At 41.1% G+C, this 16272-nt stretch overlaps 1 protein-coding gene and 2 long non-coding RNA genes across 6 annotated transcripts; 1 reads left to right on the top strand and 2 right to left on the bottom strand.

Annotated features, from left to right (window-relative positions):
- The first annotated feature begins 225 nt into the window (after positions 1-225).
- Positions 226-15855, top strand: LOC116919405. 2 transcript variants are annotated; one of them, XR_006643833.1, is made up of 14 exons: positions 226-376; positions 735-917; positions 977-1111; positions 1204-1749; positions 1859-2458; positions 2519-2654; positions 2740-2903; positions 3001-3235; positions 3316-3437; positions 3589-3765; positions 3918-4050; positions 14335-14637; positions 14718-14916; positions 15004-15855. It is a non-coding gene; the product is annotated as an uncharacterized LOC116919405 (long non-coding RNA). The 2 variants fall into 2 exon arrangements; XR_006643834.1 differs by lacking the exons at positions 14335-14637; positions 14718-14916; positions 15004-15855 and adding an exon at positions 12874-12979 and having other exon boundaries at positions 227-376.
- LOC123470197 lies at positions 4173-6363 on the bottom strand. Of its 3 annotated transcripts, none has more exons than XR_006643843.1 (5): positions 5924-6363; positions 5553-5858; positions 5043-5492; positions 4487-4980; positions 4173-4424 (listed from the first exon to the last, which is right to left on the bottom strand). It is a non-coding gene; the product is annotated as an uncharacterized LOC123470197 (long non-coding RNA). The 3 variants fall into 3 exon arrangements; XR_006643844.1 differs by having other exon boundaries at positions 5567-5823; positions 5924-6362; XR_006643842.1 differs by having other exon boundaries at positions 5567-5858; positions 5924-6362.
- On the bottom strand, positions 8775-13638 carry LOC116923738 (CBL-interacting serine/threonine-protein kinase 15). The gene is made up of 5 exons (XM_045170181.1): positions 13394-13638; positions 12809-13320; positions 12619-12734; positions 11691-12545; positions 8775-9052 (listed from the first exon to the last, which is right to left on the bottom strand). Exons 1-5 carry the CDS (start codon positions 13636-13638, stop codon positions 8918-8920), a joined length of 1863 nt encoding a protein of 620 aa, XP_045026116.1. The 3' UTR covers positions 8775-8917.
- Positions 15856-16272: the final 417 nt, after the last annotated feature.

A 16272-nucleotide genomic window follows, 5' to 3' on the forward strand; every position in this document is an offset into this window, starting at 1 on the left:
GTTAACGCCGGTCAGTCGCCCTTGAAGATTTATATCGAATAAAGATTCTTTGGTAATAACAATACTAAATTTCTTTTGGCCAATTAAACATGGGAAACTGCATTTTAAAAAAAGAAAAAATGTCTTAAACATAAGTAAAATTTTTTAATAATTTTACTCGCGGCAATGTTCCGCGGACCGGAAATCCGCGTAGCTTAGTCACACCCTCAAAGTCACCTGACTTAACCTTGCCTCCGTCTCCAGCTCGCCACACGGGCCACAGCGCCAGCAGCCGGTGTCTGACTTTGTTTAGCTTCAGCCGTAGCCACACGGCGTCCATGCTGGCTGATCCTCATTTTGAACAACGTGCTAAAGAAGTTTTCAGGCGCTCGCATAAGTATTAATCTTTTTAACTTTACAAGTTGTCTCTTATAGTCAGGCTACGTTTGGTAAATTCTAGTAGGCAGCACGCTGATTTTTCTGTATCGGAAATTTTGAAGTTTGTGTTCGCTAAATATTTCTAATCGTCACTCTTAGCCTTTCGGTGGTTCATGAAATGCAAGGACTTAGCTATCACCTTAATCTACCTGCAGACCTTGTAGTGGTAGCTTTAGTTGATGTGTTTTATGGGTCCTTATAAATTCTTTTGTGAAACCTGAGGTGTGTTAGCTCAGACGGGGATTGTATGGTTGATTGCTGGTTTGGATGAAATGAAGCCATGTATAACTAATGCTGTTTCACTTAATTTTAAATAGAAACCTACAACCGTCAACTAAATGAAACAGAAAATCATCAATAACCCTCATAGCCTCACCATTATAATGAAAAGGTTACTTGTTAGGTACCAGAAATGAAAGAAAATTTAAAGGCAAATACTCACCTTGTATTTTAAAGGTGACATCTTCAACTCTAGTTACCTATTTTACCGGCATCAAGTGGTAAGTTGTTCCTTCTTTGATACTAGATTTCAACAGCACCAACTTTCTTTTTGAAGTAGAACGTCTTCCGTCTGCTTAAATCGATGGAGGAAGACATTGGCGAAGCAAAAAACGGTATGGCGATTGCGGCATGTGCTGGAGTTGGAGAAGCGCTAGCTCACATCACATATAAGCGAAACTCTGCGCCGACAAGGGTACGTAGGTAGCAGCGAAAGACGTAGTAATAATCCAGATATCTTTTTACGTGCGCCTTTGGTTGCCAATGATTTTTCATTTTCGTTTACAGGGAGGCCAATCAAAGCCAGAGTTTTGCATTGCGGAGCTTTACTGATGAATTTGGTCAGTACCAAAAACTAGCAAATGGCGGTCTCGGTGGTGGCCAACACGTTACCAATTAAACAACAATTGCCCCTTATACAGCGATACATCCAAGCACAGACTGCGTGCATGAAAAAGGTCAGTGGATGCTTTGGACGTTTCGTCATAAATTATATCAGGAGTAGTAACGGGGGTACTATTTTGTATTATCTGGGGAGAGCTTGAGCTACCGTGCGGCTGTTCCATACGAAATCGCTAGTACGCTCCGCTATTTGACTTGTTTAGGAGCGTTAGTGTGCCAACAACTCATCAATTACTAGAGCACTATTGCGGTCCGAAACAATTTTAAATACCGGAGTGTTATAATTTGGTATGGAATAGTCGCAACGCCATCTATGGAGCTTAACACGCGTAGCTCCAGGGGTTTTGCAGACGTTACTACTCTTGGTTCACTTCAAGGTTTCGTCGAAAAAAGTCATTAAAGGAATGTTATGATTTGTTTCCACAATTGAAGGTACGAAACTTTTGCTGAAGTGGTTCCCAAATCGCGTAAAATTTCGGCATTTTTATTAATAAAACTAGCTCAATGTAGCTTCAAGTATTCATTAATTATTATGTTCTAGGTTTATTTATTCTTGCCTCATGATTGTGCACACCGATTGTTTATCTTGATGAGGACAAACTGTACCAAAAACACTCATTTAAGTTCATTCGAGGAGCGATCTGAGGTACTATGTTGCAGGTAGCCTAACAGGATACAATATTGGAAAGGAACATGTTAGAATTAACCATTTAACTAGCAGTCAAAACTACAGGACTACAGAAACAACGGAAACTGGTGGCCGAATTTGTTGGTGTTATTAAACTCATGTTGAAAATGTTTGGCATATCGCTGTTTCTCACTTAGCAGCAACAAACACTAGATGAAGTATCTGAAACGGAATTCTACGTTCCAACGACCTTCTAGATAACGTAGCTGGATCAGCGTCGCAGCGGGTGAGTAGAGGATTTGATGGCTTCAAACAAGTTCAAGAACTCGCCACAGAATTGGAAGCAGGCAGTCTATTTGCCTGGCCAACGTTTTCCCAATGGGCGTGGCCTTCCAAGTTCCCTCTCATACCAGATGCTCACCGAGACTCAGAAGCAGCGCCCGATCGTATCCGCCAACATCTTGCTCAAGTTGCGACTGTCTTGCTGATCTCGGCCAGAGTGTTTTTCGATCGGTAATATTCCGCGCCAATTGTTACCTTTTTCCAAAATTTAGTTATTTTATTTTCATGCAGCATAGAAATGAAAGCATTCTGTGAGGCCAAAACCAAATCGATGGGATAACCTAAACTCCGTCTGATTTTGTTACCTCACGTCGTGTATGGGGATTGGCCCATGGACAAACCACTGGACATTTCCCAATATGCCTTAGTAGGTCGTTACATTGACAATATCCATCCGCATTTTAACAAGAATTATAGTTCTGGATGGGTTACAATCTCTTTTACCCTCATAGCCGATCATGGATTGGGGGGAACTCATAGTGGAGTCATCGTCGATGTTCAAACGAGAATGTCACTCATCCCCGTTGGTCCTGTCCGTTTGCTCTGTCATATCCCTTTGCTGATCCTGGAGTACCTTTGTTACCAGCACATTTTCGAAGTGACGCAGTGTCAAAGGGTAAAGTGATTAAATTTAAACTACTCAGTTTATAGCCAAATAAGTTCTTAGAGAACAAAGTGGATAACAAGTGTGAAAAATTTCATGATTTTTACAGTAAACTGGTGATCTGTACGAGTGGCTGTTATCGTTCTCTTTAATTTCGAACGTGAAACACCCGATATCCTTACGGTTGATGCGGATGTTGACGTGTTTGACTTGGCTTTCAGAATCGTCTATGACCACCAACAATCGGTCCCCGACAAAGCACGGAAGTAATAGTTCTATAGTGCATTTAAGCAACTGTCGTACCAAACGGTGTGCAAGAAATTGGAACATTGCACTCATTTCAAGTATTTGACTTTATAATCTGACTGTCACACATTGTATAACAACTTTAAACGATTTCTGTTCTGAAAAAATAATTATCCAGAGAAATTTATCAACTTGAAAAAACTTTCCTGGGAAAAGAAATGCTGAATGCACACATCATGTGTCCCATGAAATCTCTGAACAACTAGTTTACGTAGGTGATTTGAATCAGCCATCCAAAAGGTAAGCTAACAATTAGAAGTTCATCGAAACAGAAGTTCTAATTATGTTCTTCTTGACTTGTTTTAAATAGGTCAAATCAATAACATTTCTGTAAATGTTATAGTGATCAATTGAGTTCAATTAAGCACCATTTCTCTTATTCATCTTGCAGCTGCAGTCGCCTTAAAGGTGTTTGGATTGCTACCTTCTAAAGGCAATCTAATTTCAACGTCCATCGATTCAAGACCATTATGGAAGGTGAATTTCCATCGGTGGTCAAAGCGATACGTTTACCGTCCATCGTAAGGAAATAGGTGCTAAATTTCCCAATTTCAACTGAAAATGTCAGGTATTTCCCCAATATCGTATTCATTTCGGTATATTGCCTGGCGTTAATTTCTTATGCAGAAAGAATCTGCTTAGTTGGTCTATTCCACGTTGATAAAGGGCTTTGTAAAAGTGCGGTTTTTTTCTTTTTCCATACATTTTCGTCCCCTACAGAGACAGCGTGGCTTCGTAGCAACCACTTATTATCAACTCCTGATGCAAAGGGGGAAAAGTCCAATTCTCAAATGGGTGTGTGGTGTCCAGCCGATTGCAGTCTCTAGACGAAGACGATGTGGTGAATTTCCAGGTTAGTTTTCATATCTGGGTTTTACTCTTTACAAAGCCTTAGAGTTGTGCTCCCTCGTATGAAGTATCCAATTAGTTCCTTTGATTATTGAGCGCTTTCCTTGGCGATTTGACAAACACATATTTTAAGTTAAGGCTTATTCATTATTCAATGGTGACAAAGCACAGATCTATCATTCATGGCGTGATTTCCACCACGCTATTGTCAACTGCGTCTCTCAGTTAATAGCCTACTCGCTTGACATTTATGGTTGGCCATTCGAGGTGATTTTAGTTTTTCGACTTCTGTCGATGTCATGCTTTGGCTAGGATCGCTTTATAACATTTTTTTAAATAAGTCAGCTGCATAAGATTCCCGCACCTTGCCGTCAATTGCTACACACACAAAACTACATCATTAGCGGAAATCTAAATTATTGTAGTAAATTCAGAATTACGTTGCATGTTGATCGGATTGTCTCCGATTACGTTGTTATGAATTTCAAGTGGGTTGGAACCGTAGAGATGTTTTCCATTCATAGCCAAAGACTAGGCCTAGGGAGAACACTTCGCTCTTGACCGTGCATCGAAGCATACATTCCGTTTGCGCGTTTGTCAACTGTTTCAGCTGCTCGGGTGCGAATCAATTTCTTGTTCCTTTTACTCCATCACTCAACGTGTACGTCTTCCTTCGCTTACGGGTCTAGACAGTCCGAAATCAGCCCATTTGATTATTGTCTCTTCATTTCGGCTAGAACTCCGCATAATGAGGGCATGGCTAGGTTTAATATTTCTGTGAATGAGATGTTTTGAATGGATGTGTTCGAGACCTAAAGCTAATTGGCGAAAAACTTCGATTTGACGTGGCACAGGTCTGTTGTATTTTCTGGGATCATTCGACTGTAGAAACAGCTGATCTAGTGAAGCAGCGCACAATTCCAATGCAAAGTACCTTTAACACGCCAACGAAACTGATACAGTTTTACTGTTTAAAATCAGAAAAAATATATTTACCTGAAGTCGTCATCACTTTCACAATGCAAAGTTTGACAACAATTGGGTGGTCTAGCGTCAGCATAGCTTCTTTTTCTATTATGTTGTGATAGATTGCAATTCTTTTTCCTGCGACTGGACGGCTTTTAAACTCGCCTCTGAACACGGAGCTAAAGGCCTCCATTCCTAATTCAGCCCTACGCTCCAACTGAATTTCGAATCCTTGCATATATTTCAAAGCCTTTTCTGGGTTGACGATTGTGTTTTGTTCGGCGTGCACGTCTATTCTGGGACGAATTATGGCTTTGATGTAGTCTTCAAGCTGAACAGAAGAAGATAAGCTCTCATTTTTCATTACACTTTCCAATTGTGTGATGACTTCTGTCGATGTCATCCTTTCTCTGGGTTCGTCTACTAACATTTTTTCTAGTAAGTCATCGGCGTAAGACTTTCGCGATTCTCCGTCAATTTCTATACACATTAAAGCAATGAATTGAACTATTGATCAACAGAAAGCAATGGTTGTAGTACGTGTCTGGAATTACTATGTTATTACTATAACTCCACCGTTGGTCGAGAAGCTTCCCCCTTTATTCACTTCTCTGGACAGCCCAAAGTCTGCCCACTTGATTGTTATCTTGGCGTCTTGGCCGGCGCCTCGCACCGAGATAAGGATGTTTTCCGGTTTAATGTCTCGATGAATTAAGTTCTTCGAATGGATGTACTCGAGACCTAAAGCTAATTGATGGCATGGGCGGTCCTTTGTATCTTTTGGGGTCATCCGGTTTCAGGAATAGCTTTTCTAATGAGGTCACACACAATTCCAATACGTAGTGACTGTTAAACGGGGGTGAAATTCTGGCGTCAAGGTTTTGAAAATAAGAAAAAAAAAATAGCCTTACACGAATTCTCCTACTGTTTCACAATAGAGAAGCTCGACGATGTTTGGATGACCTTTCAAATTTTCCATAACCTTTTCTTCGCATTCTTTGACTTTTTCTCGTTGAACTCTTTTCACTGCGCAATCTTTACTATTACACTTTCCTCGATAAACGCCGGCAGATTTACCTATTCCTAGCAGCTCAGGGCGGTAGAACTCAGTTTTCCACATAGTATCGAAAGACACGAACAAAAATGGAAGTTTCGGAATGTGCAAAATAGCTGACGTCAAATGCCACCAATGTACAGTTTTCGGATAGTGCGATTGCGTTTACCTTCTTCCAGTCCTTGAAGCAGACGGCCAACGCCTTTAGTTGATAACGAGAGAGACTTGGGGATTGGGCATACGACGCGTCAAGGACGTTGCCGTGCGTCAGGGTCGACACCCTAGCCAGAGTAATAGAATACTGGTGTAGTCACGCTTATGGCGGGCCCTCCCATTGCCTTTTTGGCCTGAAAGTCTTTCTGGCCCGTAACGAAAGCGCCACAGCGGCTGTGTTGTGAACTTCTGATGTATTACGTTTTCGCTATGTTTTTGCTCATTTTCGTCGTCTGTACTTCAGAAAGTAAACAAAAAGTGGCTTAATTAATTAGTGTGAAAAAAAGTATGTATAAAAATATGGGTTGTTATAACAATAACAACCCTTAAAACTCAATTCATAGGTGGCGTTACGGTTATGGGACACTTAAATCGATATCTTGCCTCATTTTCTCACAATCGATACGCGAAACTTGCAGCAACTTTTGGGAAAAAATCCGAGAGGGGGAGTTAACATGGTCGTGGCTACACCAGTATTCTATTACTCTGCCCTAGCGGTGTTGTATCAAAGCGCAACAGCCGCTTCGATCCCAACCCTACTCACCCGATAAAGGAGTGAAAAACATCTAAGAGGGGGAGGGGCTTTGATAACATTTTGCATTTTAGCGCCAGAGGGAGCGTGGCACTTCCCAAAAAGACGATTTTGTTTTTTCCTCCTCCTCCTCCTTTCCCTTGTTCTTGTCGTCTGTAACTGTGGACACGTGAGAAGAGAACAAAGAAGACGGGCAAAACTCGGAAGGAGAAAAGTGGGAGAAAAATCCAACCGAAATCACGACATACAGTGCTACCACTACGTGCTACAAGTCTCAAGTCACCACTTTTTTGTGATCTTTTATTGTTTCCAATTTCGCTTCTGGCAACGTGGTCGCTTGTTCGCGCACCACGCTGTTGTCTCTGGTGGCGGTCCAGCCCAGTCCACATTTCCACAAATATCTCAACGATTGTAATGTTAGAGCTTGTGCCCGACGGAGATGTGTATCTGTCCTCTTCGATAGCTCGCGAGACCTTTTCTTATTCTTTTACCAAATAGAAGCAGGTTAGAACCTTTTCTTTTACGCTGCTAATGTCGTAACTTTTAAATATTGCCCACGTTTTATGCTTTATTTTGTTTGATCGCCATGAACTGTTACGAAAGATGTACAAGTCGCAGATGATTTTGGTGAATTGGTGGTCTCCTATACGCTGAGATTAATTGTACCACCCCCTCTTCCATCCAAACCCGACATTTTTGTAGAGCAAGAAACGCCAATTTTTAAGTTCTCTCTTTGAAGTCTATCATATTGAGGGAATATAATTCGTCCGTTTCACCACTCTCCATAATCAATTGAATCTATCAGTCAAATCATTTTACGCTCGCTGTTTGTATTTTCCCAGCAGACTGTTTATATCCTCATATTGGAGCAAAAATGAAGTAAGGTCATGTAAAGGATGACGTGCAGATTCCATGATGTTCAATACGCTGGGCCGGTACTCGGGTCTGACACCAGAGGGGGTGAAACAATTCGTTATAGAATTCTGATTTTAATCACTACGCATAATCTTAGCTTCATGACAAGGCACGGCAGTCGTTTCATTTATTAGTGTAGTCTTTTAAAGTTTGTCGAAAAAAATTGGCTTTGAGGTATTTTTAGAGCTGCCTACTCTGAATTGCCTCTAGGTCTTTGAATAAATAATGTAATTGGTCCATTTCACATCCATTCCGATCCATTCAGTAAGATTGTGACCGCGCAGCTTATAAGTTTCAGCTTGAACGCTTTGGCTACAAAATGAGGAGCGATTTCCGTTTGCCGTTGTCCTCTGAACCAAGTCGTTGGATTAATAAGCGAATTTGAGTTGGTTTCTACTTCATTTGACTCTGACATAATGGCTATGCATAGTAATGACTGAATTGCCGCCCTTACCTTCCCTTTTGTGTCTACATTTCTCGATCATTTTGCGCGTGAAATGTTTTGGCTTTGACTTCAGTGTAGAAATCGCCACGAGTAGCCTAACTGTCACCGTTTCAGAAGGACTTCTCTTGCCTTTTGTTATAATTACCCAAGTTAACAATTGCATCGATCATTTTGTCTGGCTTCCTTTCCGTTTTGCCACTTTTTGGGATTTCAGATTTGTCATTGGTTATTTTTGATTCAATTTGGAAAACGTTTTGTTAACGTTTTTCTATTTTCCACCTTACCAAATGCGGCGACGTTCTAATAGAAAGATATCGCGTACCTTTCTGTTTCGTGTTGCTGATTTTAAACTGGGTCGCTCTTTGATACCCATGCGCATATAACACCCCATTACTCTCCTAACGTCTTTTGTTTCAGCTAATCTCGAATTCTTCATCAACCATAACAGAAATATTACCCTGTGAATTACACTTTGTTTTGTGATGTTGAGTAGGCTTGTTGCTATTATGCTCTGTAACATGTTGGTGGACGTGTTGTCTTTCTTTTTGCAATTAGCCTAGAAAACGAAAGTCTCCCGGCAAGTCGAACCGTTTAAAGCTTAGCCAACTTTTCATAATTCCCTTTATTTGAAAAAAAAAAAACACACGCAAATATATCCAATGATAATTGTAAAGATAGACAAGGGAATGGTCGTAACGGGACGAGGAAGACAACTAGATCTTATCTCATGCAATTGTAAAGGCAGCTCATATGGTTCCAAAGATTTCGTCCACGTTGTGTTCAGAAAGTTTTTCATTTCTCCGACTCAAATCGACTGCACTCGATCCATCGTTGGTTTTTGCGTTCAAGTCGATGCCGAGTTCGATCAAGACTTTAATTGCCTCGATTAAGTGGGGGCCTGAGTTTTCGGAACACAAAACATGAAGCGCATTCCATCCATCGTTGGTTTTTGCGTTCAAGTCGATGCCGAGTTCGATCAAGACTTTAATTGCCTCGATTAAGTGGGGGCCTGAGTTTTCGAAACACAAAAGATGAAGCGCATTCCATCCATATTTCTGCTTTGCGTCCTTGTCGATGCCGAGTTCGATCAAGACTTTAATTGCCTCGATTAATTGTGGGGTTGAATTGTAACGACACAAAAGATGAAGCGCATTCCATCCATCGTTCTTTGGGTTCAAGTCGATGCCGAGTTTGATCAAGACTTTAATTGCCTCGATTAAGTGGGGGCCTGAGTTGTTGTAACACAAAAGATGAAGCGCATTCCATCCATCGTTCTTTGGGTTCAAGTCGATGCTGAGTTTGATCAAGACTTTAATTGCCTCAATTAAGTGGGGGCCTGAGTTATTGTAACACAAAACATGAAGCGCATTCATTCCATCGTTGTTTTTTGCGTCCTTGTCGATGCCGAGTTCGATCAAGACTTTAATTGCCTCGATTAAGTGGGGGGTTGAATTGTAACGACAGAAAAGATGAAGCGCACTCGATCCATCGTTGGTTTTTGCATCCTTGTCGATGCCGAGTTCGATCAAGACTTTAATTGCCTCGATTAAGTGGGGGCCTGAGTTTTCGGAACACAAAACATGAAGCGCATTCCATCCATCGTTGGTTTTTGCGTTCAAGTCGATGCCGAGTTCGATCAAGACTTTAATTGCCTCGATTAAGTGGGGGCCTGAGTTTTCGAAACACAAAAGATGAAGCGCATTCCATCCATATTTCTGCTTTGCGTCCTTGTCGATGCCGAGTTCGATCAAGACTTTAATTGCCTCGATTAATTGTGGGGTTGAATTGTAACGACACAAAAGATGAAGCGCATTCCATCCATCGTTCTTTGGGTTCAAGTCGATGCCGAGTTTGATCAAGACTTTAATTGCCTCGATTAAGTGGGGGCCTGAGTTGTTGTAACACAAAAGATGAAGCGCATTCCATCCATCGTTCTTTGGGTTCAAGTCGATGCTGAGTTTGATCAAGACTTTAATTGCCTCAATTAAGTGGGGGCCTGAGTTATTGTAACACAAAACATGAAGCGCATTCATTCCATCGTTGTTTTTTGCGTCCTTGTCGATGCCGAGTTCGATCAAGACTTTAATTGCCTCGATTAAGTGGGGGTTGAATTGTAACGACAGAAAAGATGAAGCGCACTCGATCCATCGTTGGTTTTTGCATCCTTGTCGATGCCGAGTTCGATCAAGACTTTAATTGCCTCGATTAATTGGGGGCCTGAGTTGTTGCAACACAAAAGATGAAGCGCATTCCATCCATCGTTGGTTTTTGCGTTCAAGTCGATGCCGAGTTCGATCAAGACTTTAATTGCCTCGATTAAGTGGGGGCCTGAGTTTTCGAAACACAAAAGATGAAGCGCATTCCATCCATATTTCTGCTTTGCGTCCTTGTCGATGCCGAGTTCGATCAAGACTTTAATTGCCTCGATTAATTGGGGGCCTGAGTTGTTGCAACACAAAAGATGAAGCGCACTCGATCCAATGTTGGTTTTTGCGTCCTTGTCGATGCCGAGTTCGATCAAGACTTTAATTGCCTCGATTAATTGTGGGGTTGAATTGTAACGACACAAAAGATGAAGCGCATTCCATCCATCGTTCTTTGGGTTCAAGTCGATGCCGAGTTTGATCAAGACTTTAATTGCCTCGATTAAGTGGGGGCCTGAGTTGTTGTAACACAAAAGATGAAGCGCATTCCATCCATCGTTCTTTGGGTTCAAGTCGATGCTGAGTTTGATCAAGACTTTAATTGCCTCAATTAAGTGGGGGCCTGAGTTATTGTAACACAAAACATGAAGCGCATTCATTCCATCGTTGTTTTTGCGTCCTTGTCGATGCCGAGTTCGATCAAGACTTTAATTGCCTCGATTAAGTGGGGGGTTGAATTGTAACGACAGAAAAGATGAAGCGCACTCGATCCATCGTTGGTTTTTGCATCCTTGTCGATGCCGAGTTCGATCAAGACTTTAATTGCCTCGATTAAGTGGGGGCCTGAGTTTTCGGAACACAAAACATGAAGCGCATTCCATCCATCGTTGGTTTTTGCGTTCAAGTCGATGCCGAGTTCGATCAAGACTTTAATTGCCTCGATTAAGTGGGGGCCTGAGTTTTCGAAACACAAAAGATGAAGCGCATTCCATCCATATTTCTGCTTTGCGTCCTTGTCGATGCCGAGTTCGATCAAGACTTTAATTGCCTCGATTAATTGTGGGGTTGAATTGTAACGACACAAAAGATGAAGCGCATTCCATCCATCGTTCTTTGGGTTCAAGTCGATGCCGAGTTTGATCAAGACTTTAATTGCCTCGATTAAGTGGGGGCCTGAGTTGTTGTAACACAAAAGATGAAGCGCATTCCATCCATCGTTCTTTGGGTTCAAGTCGATGCTGAGTTTGATCAAGACTTTAATTGCCTCAATTAAGTGGGGGCCTGAGTTATTGTAACACAAAACATGAAGCGCATTCATTCCATCGTTGTTTTTTGCGTCCTTGTCGATGCCGAGTTCGATCAAGACTTTAATTGCCTCGATTAAGTGGGGGGTTGAATTGTAACGACAGAAAAGATGAAGCGCACTCGATCCATCGTTGGTTTTTGCATCCTTGTCGATGCCGAGTTCGATCAAGACTTTAATTGCCTCGATTAATTGGGGGCCTGAGTTGTTGCAACACAAAAGATGAAGCGCATTCCATCCATCGTTGGTTTTTGCGTTCAAGTCGATGCCGAGTTCGATCAAGACTTTAATTGCCTCGATTAAGTGGGGGCCTGAGTTTTCGAAACACAAAAGATGAAGCGCATTCCATCCATATTTCTGCTTTGCGTCCTTGTCGATGCCGAGTTCGATCAAGACTTTAATTGCCTCGATTAATTGGGGGCCTGAGTTGTTGCAACACAAAAGATGAAGCGCACTCGATCCAATGTTGGTTTTTGCGTCCTTGTCGATGCCGAGTTCGATCAAGACTTTAATTGCCTCGATTAATTGTGGGGTTGAATTGTAACGACACAAAAGATGAAGCGCATTCCATCCATCGTTCTTTGGGTTCAAGTCGATGCCGAGTTTGATCAAGACTTTAATTGCCTCGATTAAGTGGGGGCCTGAGTTGTTGTAACACAAAACATGAAGCGCATTCCATCCAGAGTTGTCTTTTGCGTTCAAGTCGATGCCGAAGTCGATGCCGAGTTCGATCAAGACTTTAATTGCCTCGATTAATTGTGGGGTTGAATTGTTACGACACAAAAGATGAAGCGCATTCCATCCATCTTTGTTCTTTGCGTTCAAGTCGATGCCGAGTCGTATTAAAGTTTTGATTTCATTTATAAAATCCGACGTTGGACTCTTATCTGCACACAGCCGAAGCAGTTTTTGTTCTCCTTCTTTTAGCTAAATGGAAAAAATGTGTTAGAAAACTGAAATTTCATTGACGAAGAAGAACTTAAACTTGTAACGTCATTACTTGAATTTTTATGGATTGAAGTTGAATAACGACTTCTTCAGACGTGATTCTTGTATCAGGTGTCTTGGACAACATTTTCTTTATCAAGTTACGTGCCCAATGCGATTCGTGAATTTCTATTTTTGTTTAAATTGAAACATTCAATTATTTTTCTTATGTAATATATGATCTATTTCAAGAGGTAACTTACGATTCATATTAACAGACTTGTCATTCATGATGTTACTCGTAATTTCTAAATCATTTTCACCGTAGATATGACTTCCTTTCAAAAGAATATAACCGAAGACGAGTCCTTCTGCGTAAACGTCGCTTTTGATGGAGCCTTTAGTTTGTTTAATAATCAGTATGTTTTTTCCGGAGAGTATTTCCAACTCTTCGGGAGAGAACCAAAGTGTAGTCCCTCTGATTCCACTCATTTTATATGTTCCTCGTTCACTCACTTCTCGGGACAATCCAAAATCAGCCCATTTCATCGTTGTCTCATTGCCTTGGTCAGTAGGTTTCACAGAAATTAGAATGTTTTCCGGTTTAATGTCTCGGTGGATTAGATTCTGCGAATGAATATATTTGAGACCAGAGGCTAACTGGGAGAAAACCTCAAAATTATTCGGTAACATAGGTCCTTTATATTCCCGAGGTTCGTCCTGATTAGGGAACACCTGATCCAAGGATGCGTCGCACAATTCTAAAGCAAAGTAACTGAATCGCAAAAATCGTTAAAATCATATGGAAATTCTCTTTTTAATTCAAAATTATCTCGTAATAATCTTACTCGAAGTTGACATCGCTTGCGAAATGAAGGAGTTTAACTATGTTGGGATGGTCTAACTGCTTCAGAATGTTTAACTCTTTGTCAACTAGTGGTTTTCTGTCATCTCTCTTCTCAATTCTTTTGACTGCTATGCTTTGGTCTTTATATTTACCACGAAACACTAAGCCGAAACCACCACTCCCCAATTGATCACTGCTGCGATTGAATTGGATGCCATCTACGTTTACAGGATTAGTCGATGACATTTTAAGCGTAATTGCACACGAGACTAGCAAGACAAAAACTTGTGCGAACTACTATTGAGTATAATATTTTGCACGGGAATACCGTTTGACACTGGACAACCCTCACTTGCAACACGAAATCGCTTTGAATTTATCAGTCAGCTTATCTGTCTGTCATGCATAAAATTTAACTTACGAGTCCAATGCAGATAATGATCTGTTATCGCGTCGTCTACCTGTTGATCCGCGTGAAATGTCAGTGAGGTTGTTTTGTGTGATTCTTATAAAATTTCTTCTGATCATTTTTACGGAAATTTTTTTGGTTGACGAGAGCTTGCCAAATGATTTTACATCGAGTTAATAATTCGCTCAGTGTGCATTTCCAATCGTTTATTCTTTTAATGAGTTCTGTGTATGAAATGTTTTATCTTGGATAGCTTTATACTTGTTGCGCTCTGCACGCGTCATCTGCACGTCTTTTCACTGACGACCTCTATGCCTTATCATATAATTTTCTCATTATCTTTCCTTAAAAAAAACAAAAGAAATAACAGCAGAATGATCAATATAGCCTCATTTAAGCTTTTCCGCCTTCTTTTCTTTTATATCGGCTATACGTCATTTCTATGATGCATATAATTTATTTATCATATTATATTTCAAAATAATGTAAATGTAGTATTGTTTAGTATTGAAATACACGTTGTTCTGAAACAGACCTGCAAAGAAAACGATAATTGCACCAACCGAAATGCAACAGACGAAAAATAGCGGATCGTGCTGCAGTGTCCATCTTTGCAATAGTTGCTGTTGGCGACGCCATTAGGAATAGGTAAATAAACAACTTGATATTACAACTGTTTTATGCACTACGTAGACCCGTTGGAAATGTCGTTGCTTAAAGCCGCGTACGGATTACAAAATAGGCCTATTTGATGCGTTCCAAATAAAACTCATGCATTTTGTTTTGTGACGCTGAATACCTTAGACATACTGCGCATGACAACATATATATTAAAGGTATAGCAATGCTATCGCAGCCCAAATCGTTTTCCCTCGAAATGTTTAACTCTATTTTCGTATTTTATTTTCCCCTTCAGTTTATTCGCCATGATGACCAATATCACTAAATCCTGAATGTCAGAAAGTGATTCGTCTTACTTCGTCTTCCACACGGTTATAGAGCTTATCTGTTTGGCTGAAGCAAACACAAACTTAACGTTCTGTCGGATTGCTACGCGTTGGTTCTTCAATTTGTGTGCATATTGCGCAGTATTTATTGACAAGTTGTTTACCTCAGTAAGTAAAGATAAAATTGGAAATACGTTTCGTTTTCTCTTGTTTTCTTTTCACATTTGTTGGTTTCGTTTCCTATCTTTACTTTAGTCTTCGTTGCAATTGCATCATGGAATAGGATTGTGTTGTCCAAACCTCACCTGGATTACACATGCCTCACAGGTGAAATCATCGTCTTGAACTCTTGACAAACAAATGTTTGTTATCAGTGTCATCGTCAAGTCCACTCGGCCTACAAGTCCTGAACGGCTTTACGAACGTTTCCCAGGCCATCTAGTGTTTGTCAGTGACGCCATGTTGACGCTAAACATTCTGGGATCGGGCAAAAATGGCGTTGTATCGACTTAAGTTACCTCATCACCGAAAAGAACAAACCATGCTTCAATGTTTAGTTTTTCAGTACTCGAACCACCCCCATTTAACCCCCAACGTATGGTGGGATATATCAAAAAGTGTATGAGGGGCAATAGGCGCGACCTATTAAAAATTCATTTTCCTACCGTGTCGTCAGGTAACTGAGGCCAGGTGGAAATTCTGCATCAGTTGCTGTGTGATGCTTTCAGGACCGGACAGCTTGGCTGTCTGTGACTTGTTTCCTAGGTGCCGGAATAGGATTGAACATACGCCGCTGCATGTGGTCGACTGTTGCTGACTCGCCCTTCTCCGTGGTAGTGACGTGGAAAATAATACCGTGTCATCTGTGCTCCTCCCCATTACCTGCCTCGCCCTGCATCGCCATCACGTCCAGCAATCTAAACAAGAAGACCAATTACTCCACTCTCACTATAGTCCAAGCCAAATTTTACTTTGTCCAATTCTGTATGGCGAATCGCAAGCCCAATTGTTTAGCTGTTCTCGGCTAGGCTGTCTTTCGGTCGATTGGTAATATTCCGCACCAAATGATAACCTTTTTCCAAAATTTAATTGAATTTTTGTTTTTCTGAATGCAGCAGGAGCATTCCATGAGGCATTCTGTGAGGCCCAAAACCAAATAGATGGGACAACGTATACTATGCGAGTTTGATATTGGATCTCTCTCGATTATGCTGTTTGCGATGCCGATCTTGTCAGTATTGAAACTATACAGATAATTGCCTTTCAACAACATTTAACATATTCAAAGACGAGGCCTAGTGCAAAGATGTCGCTCTTGACAGAGTATACCTCGGCATTTTTTATTGTCATTACCATCGACATTTTTTCCCTCTTTTATCGTGGCCTCAGTTCTTCGGCAGCTTCCCAGCGTTTCCGTTCCTACGACTCCATTGTTGGTCGAAAAATGTTTTCCCCCTTCCCCCCGTCGTCTTGGCCGGCGCCTCGCATCGAAATCAGGGTGTTTTCCGGTTTGAATGTGTCGAT

Source organism: Daphnia magna, linkage group LG2, assembly GCF_020631705.1.
Source record: "Daphnia magna isolate NIES linkage group LG2, ASM2063170v1.1, whole genome shotgun sequence".
Lineage (NCBI taxonomy): Eukaryota > Metazoa > Arthropoda > Branchiopoda > Diplostraca > Daphniidae > Daphnia > Daphnia magna.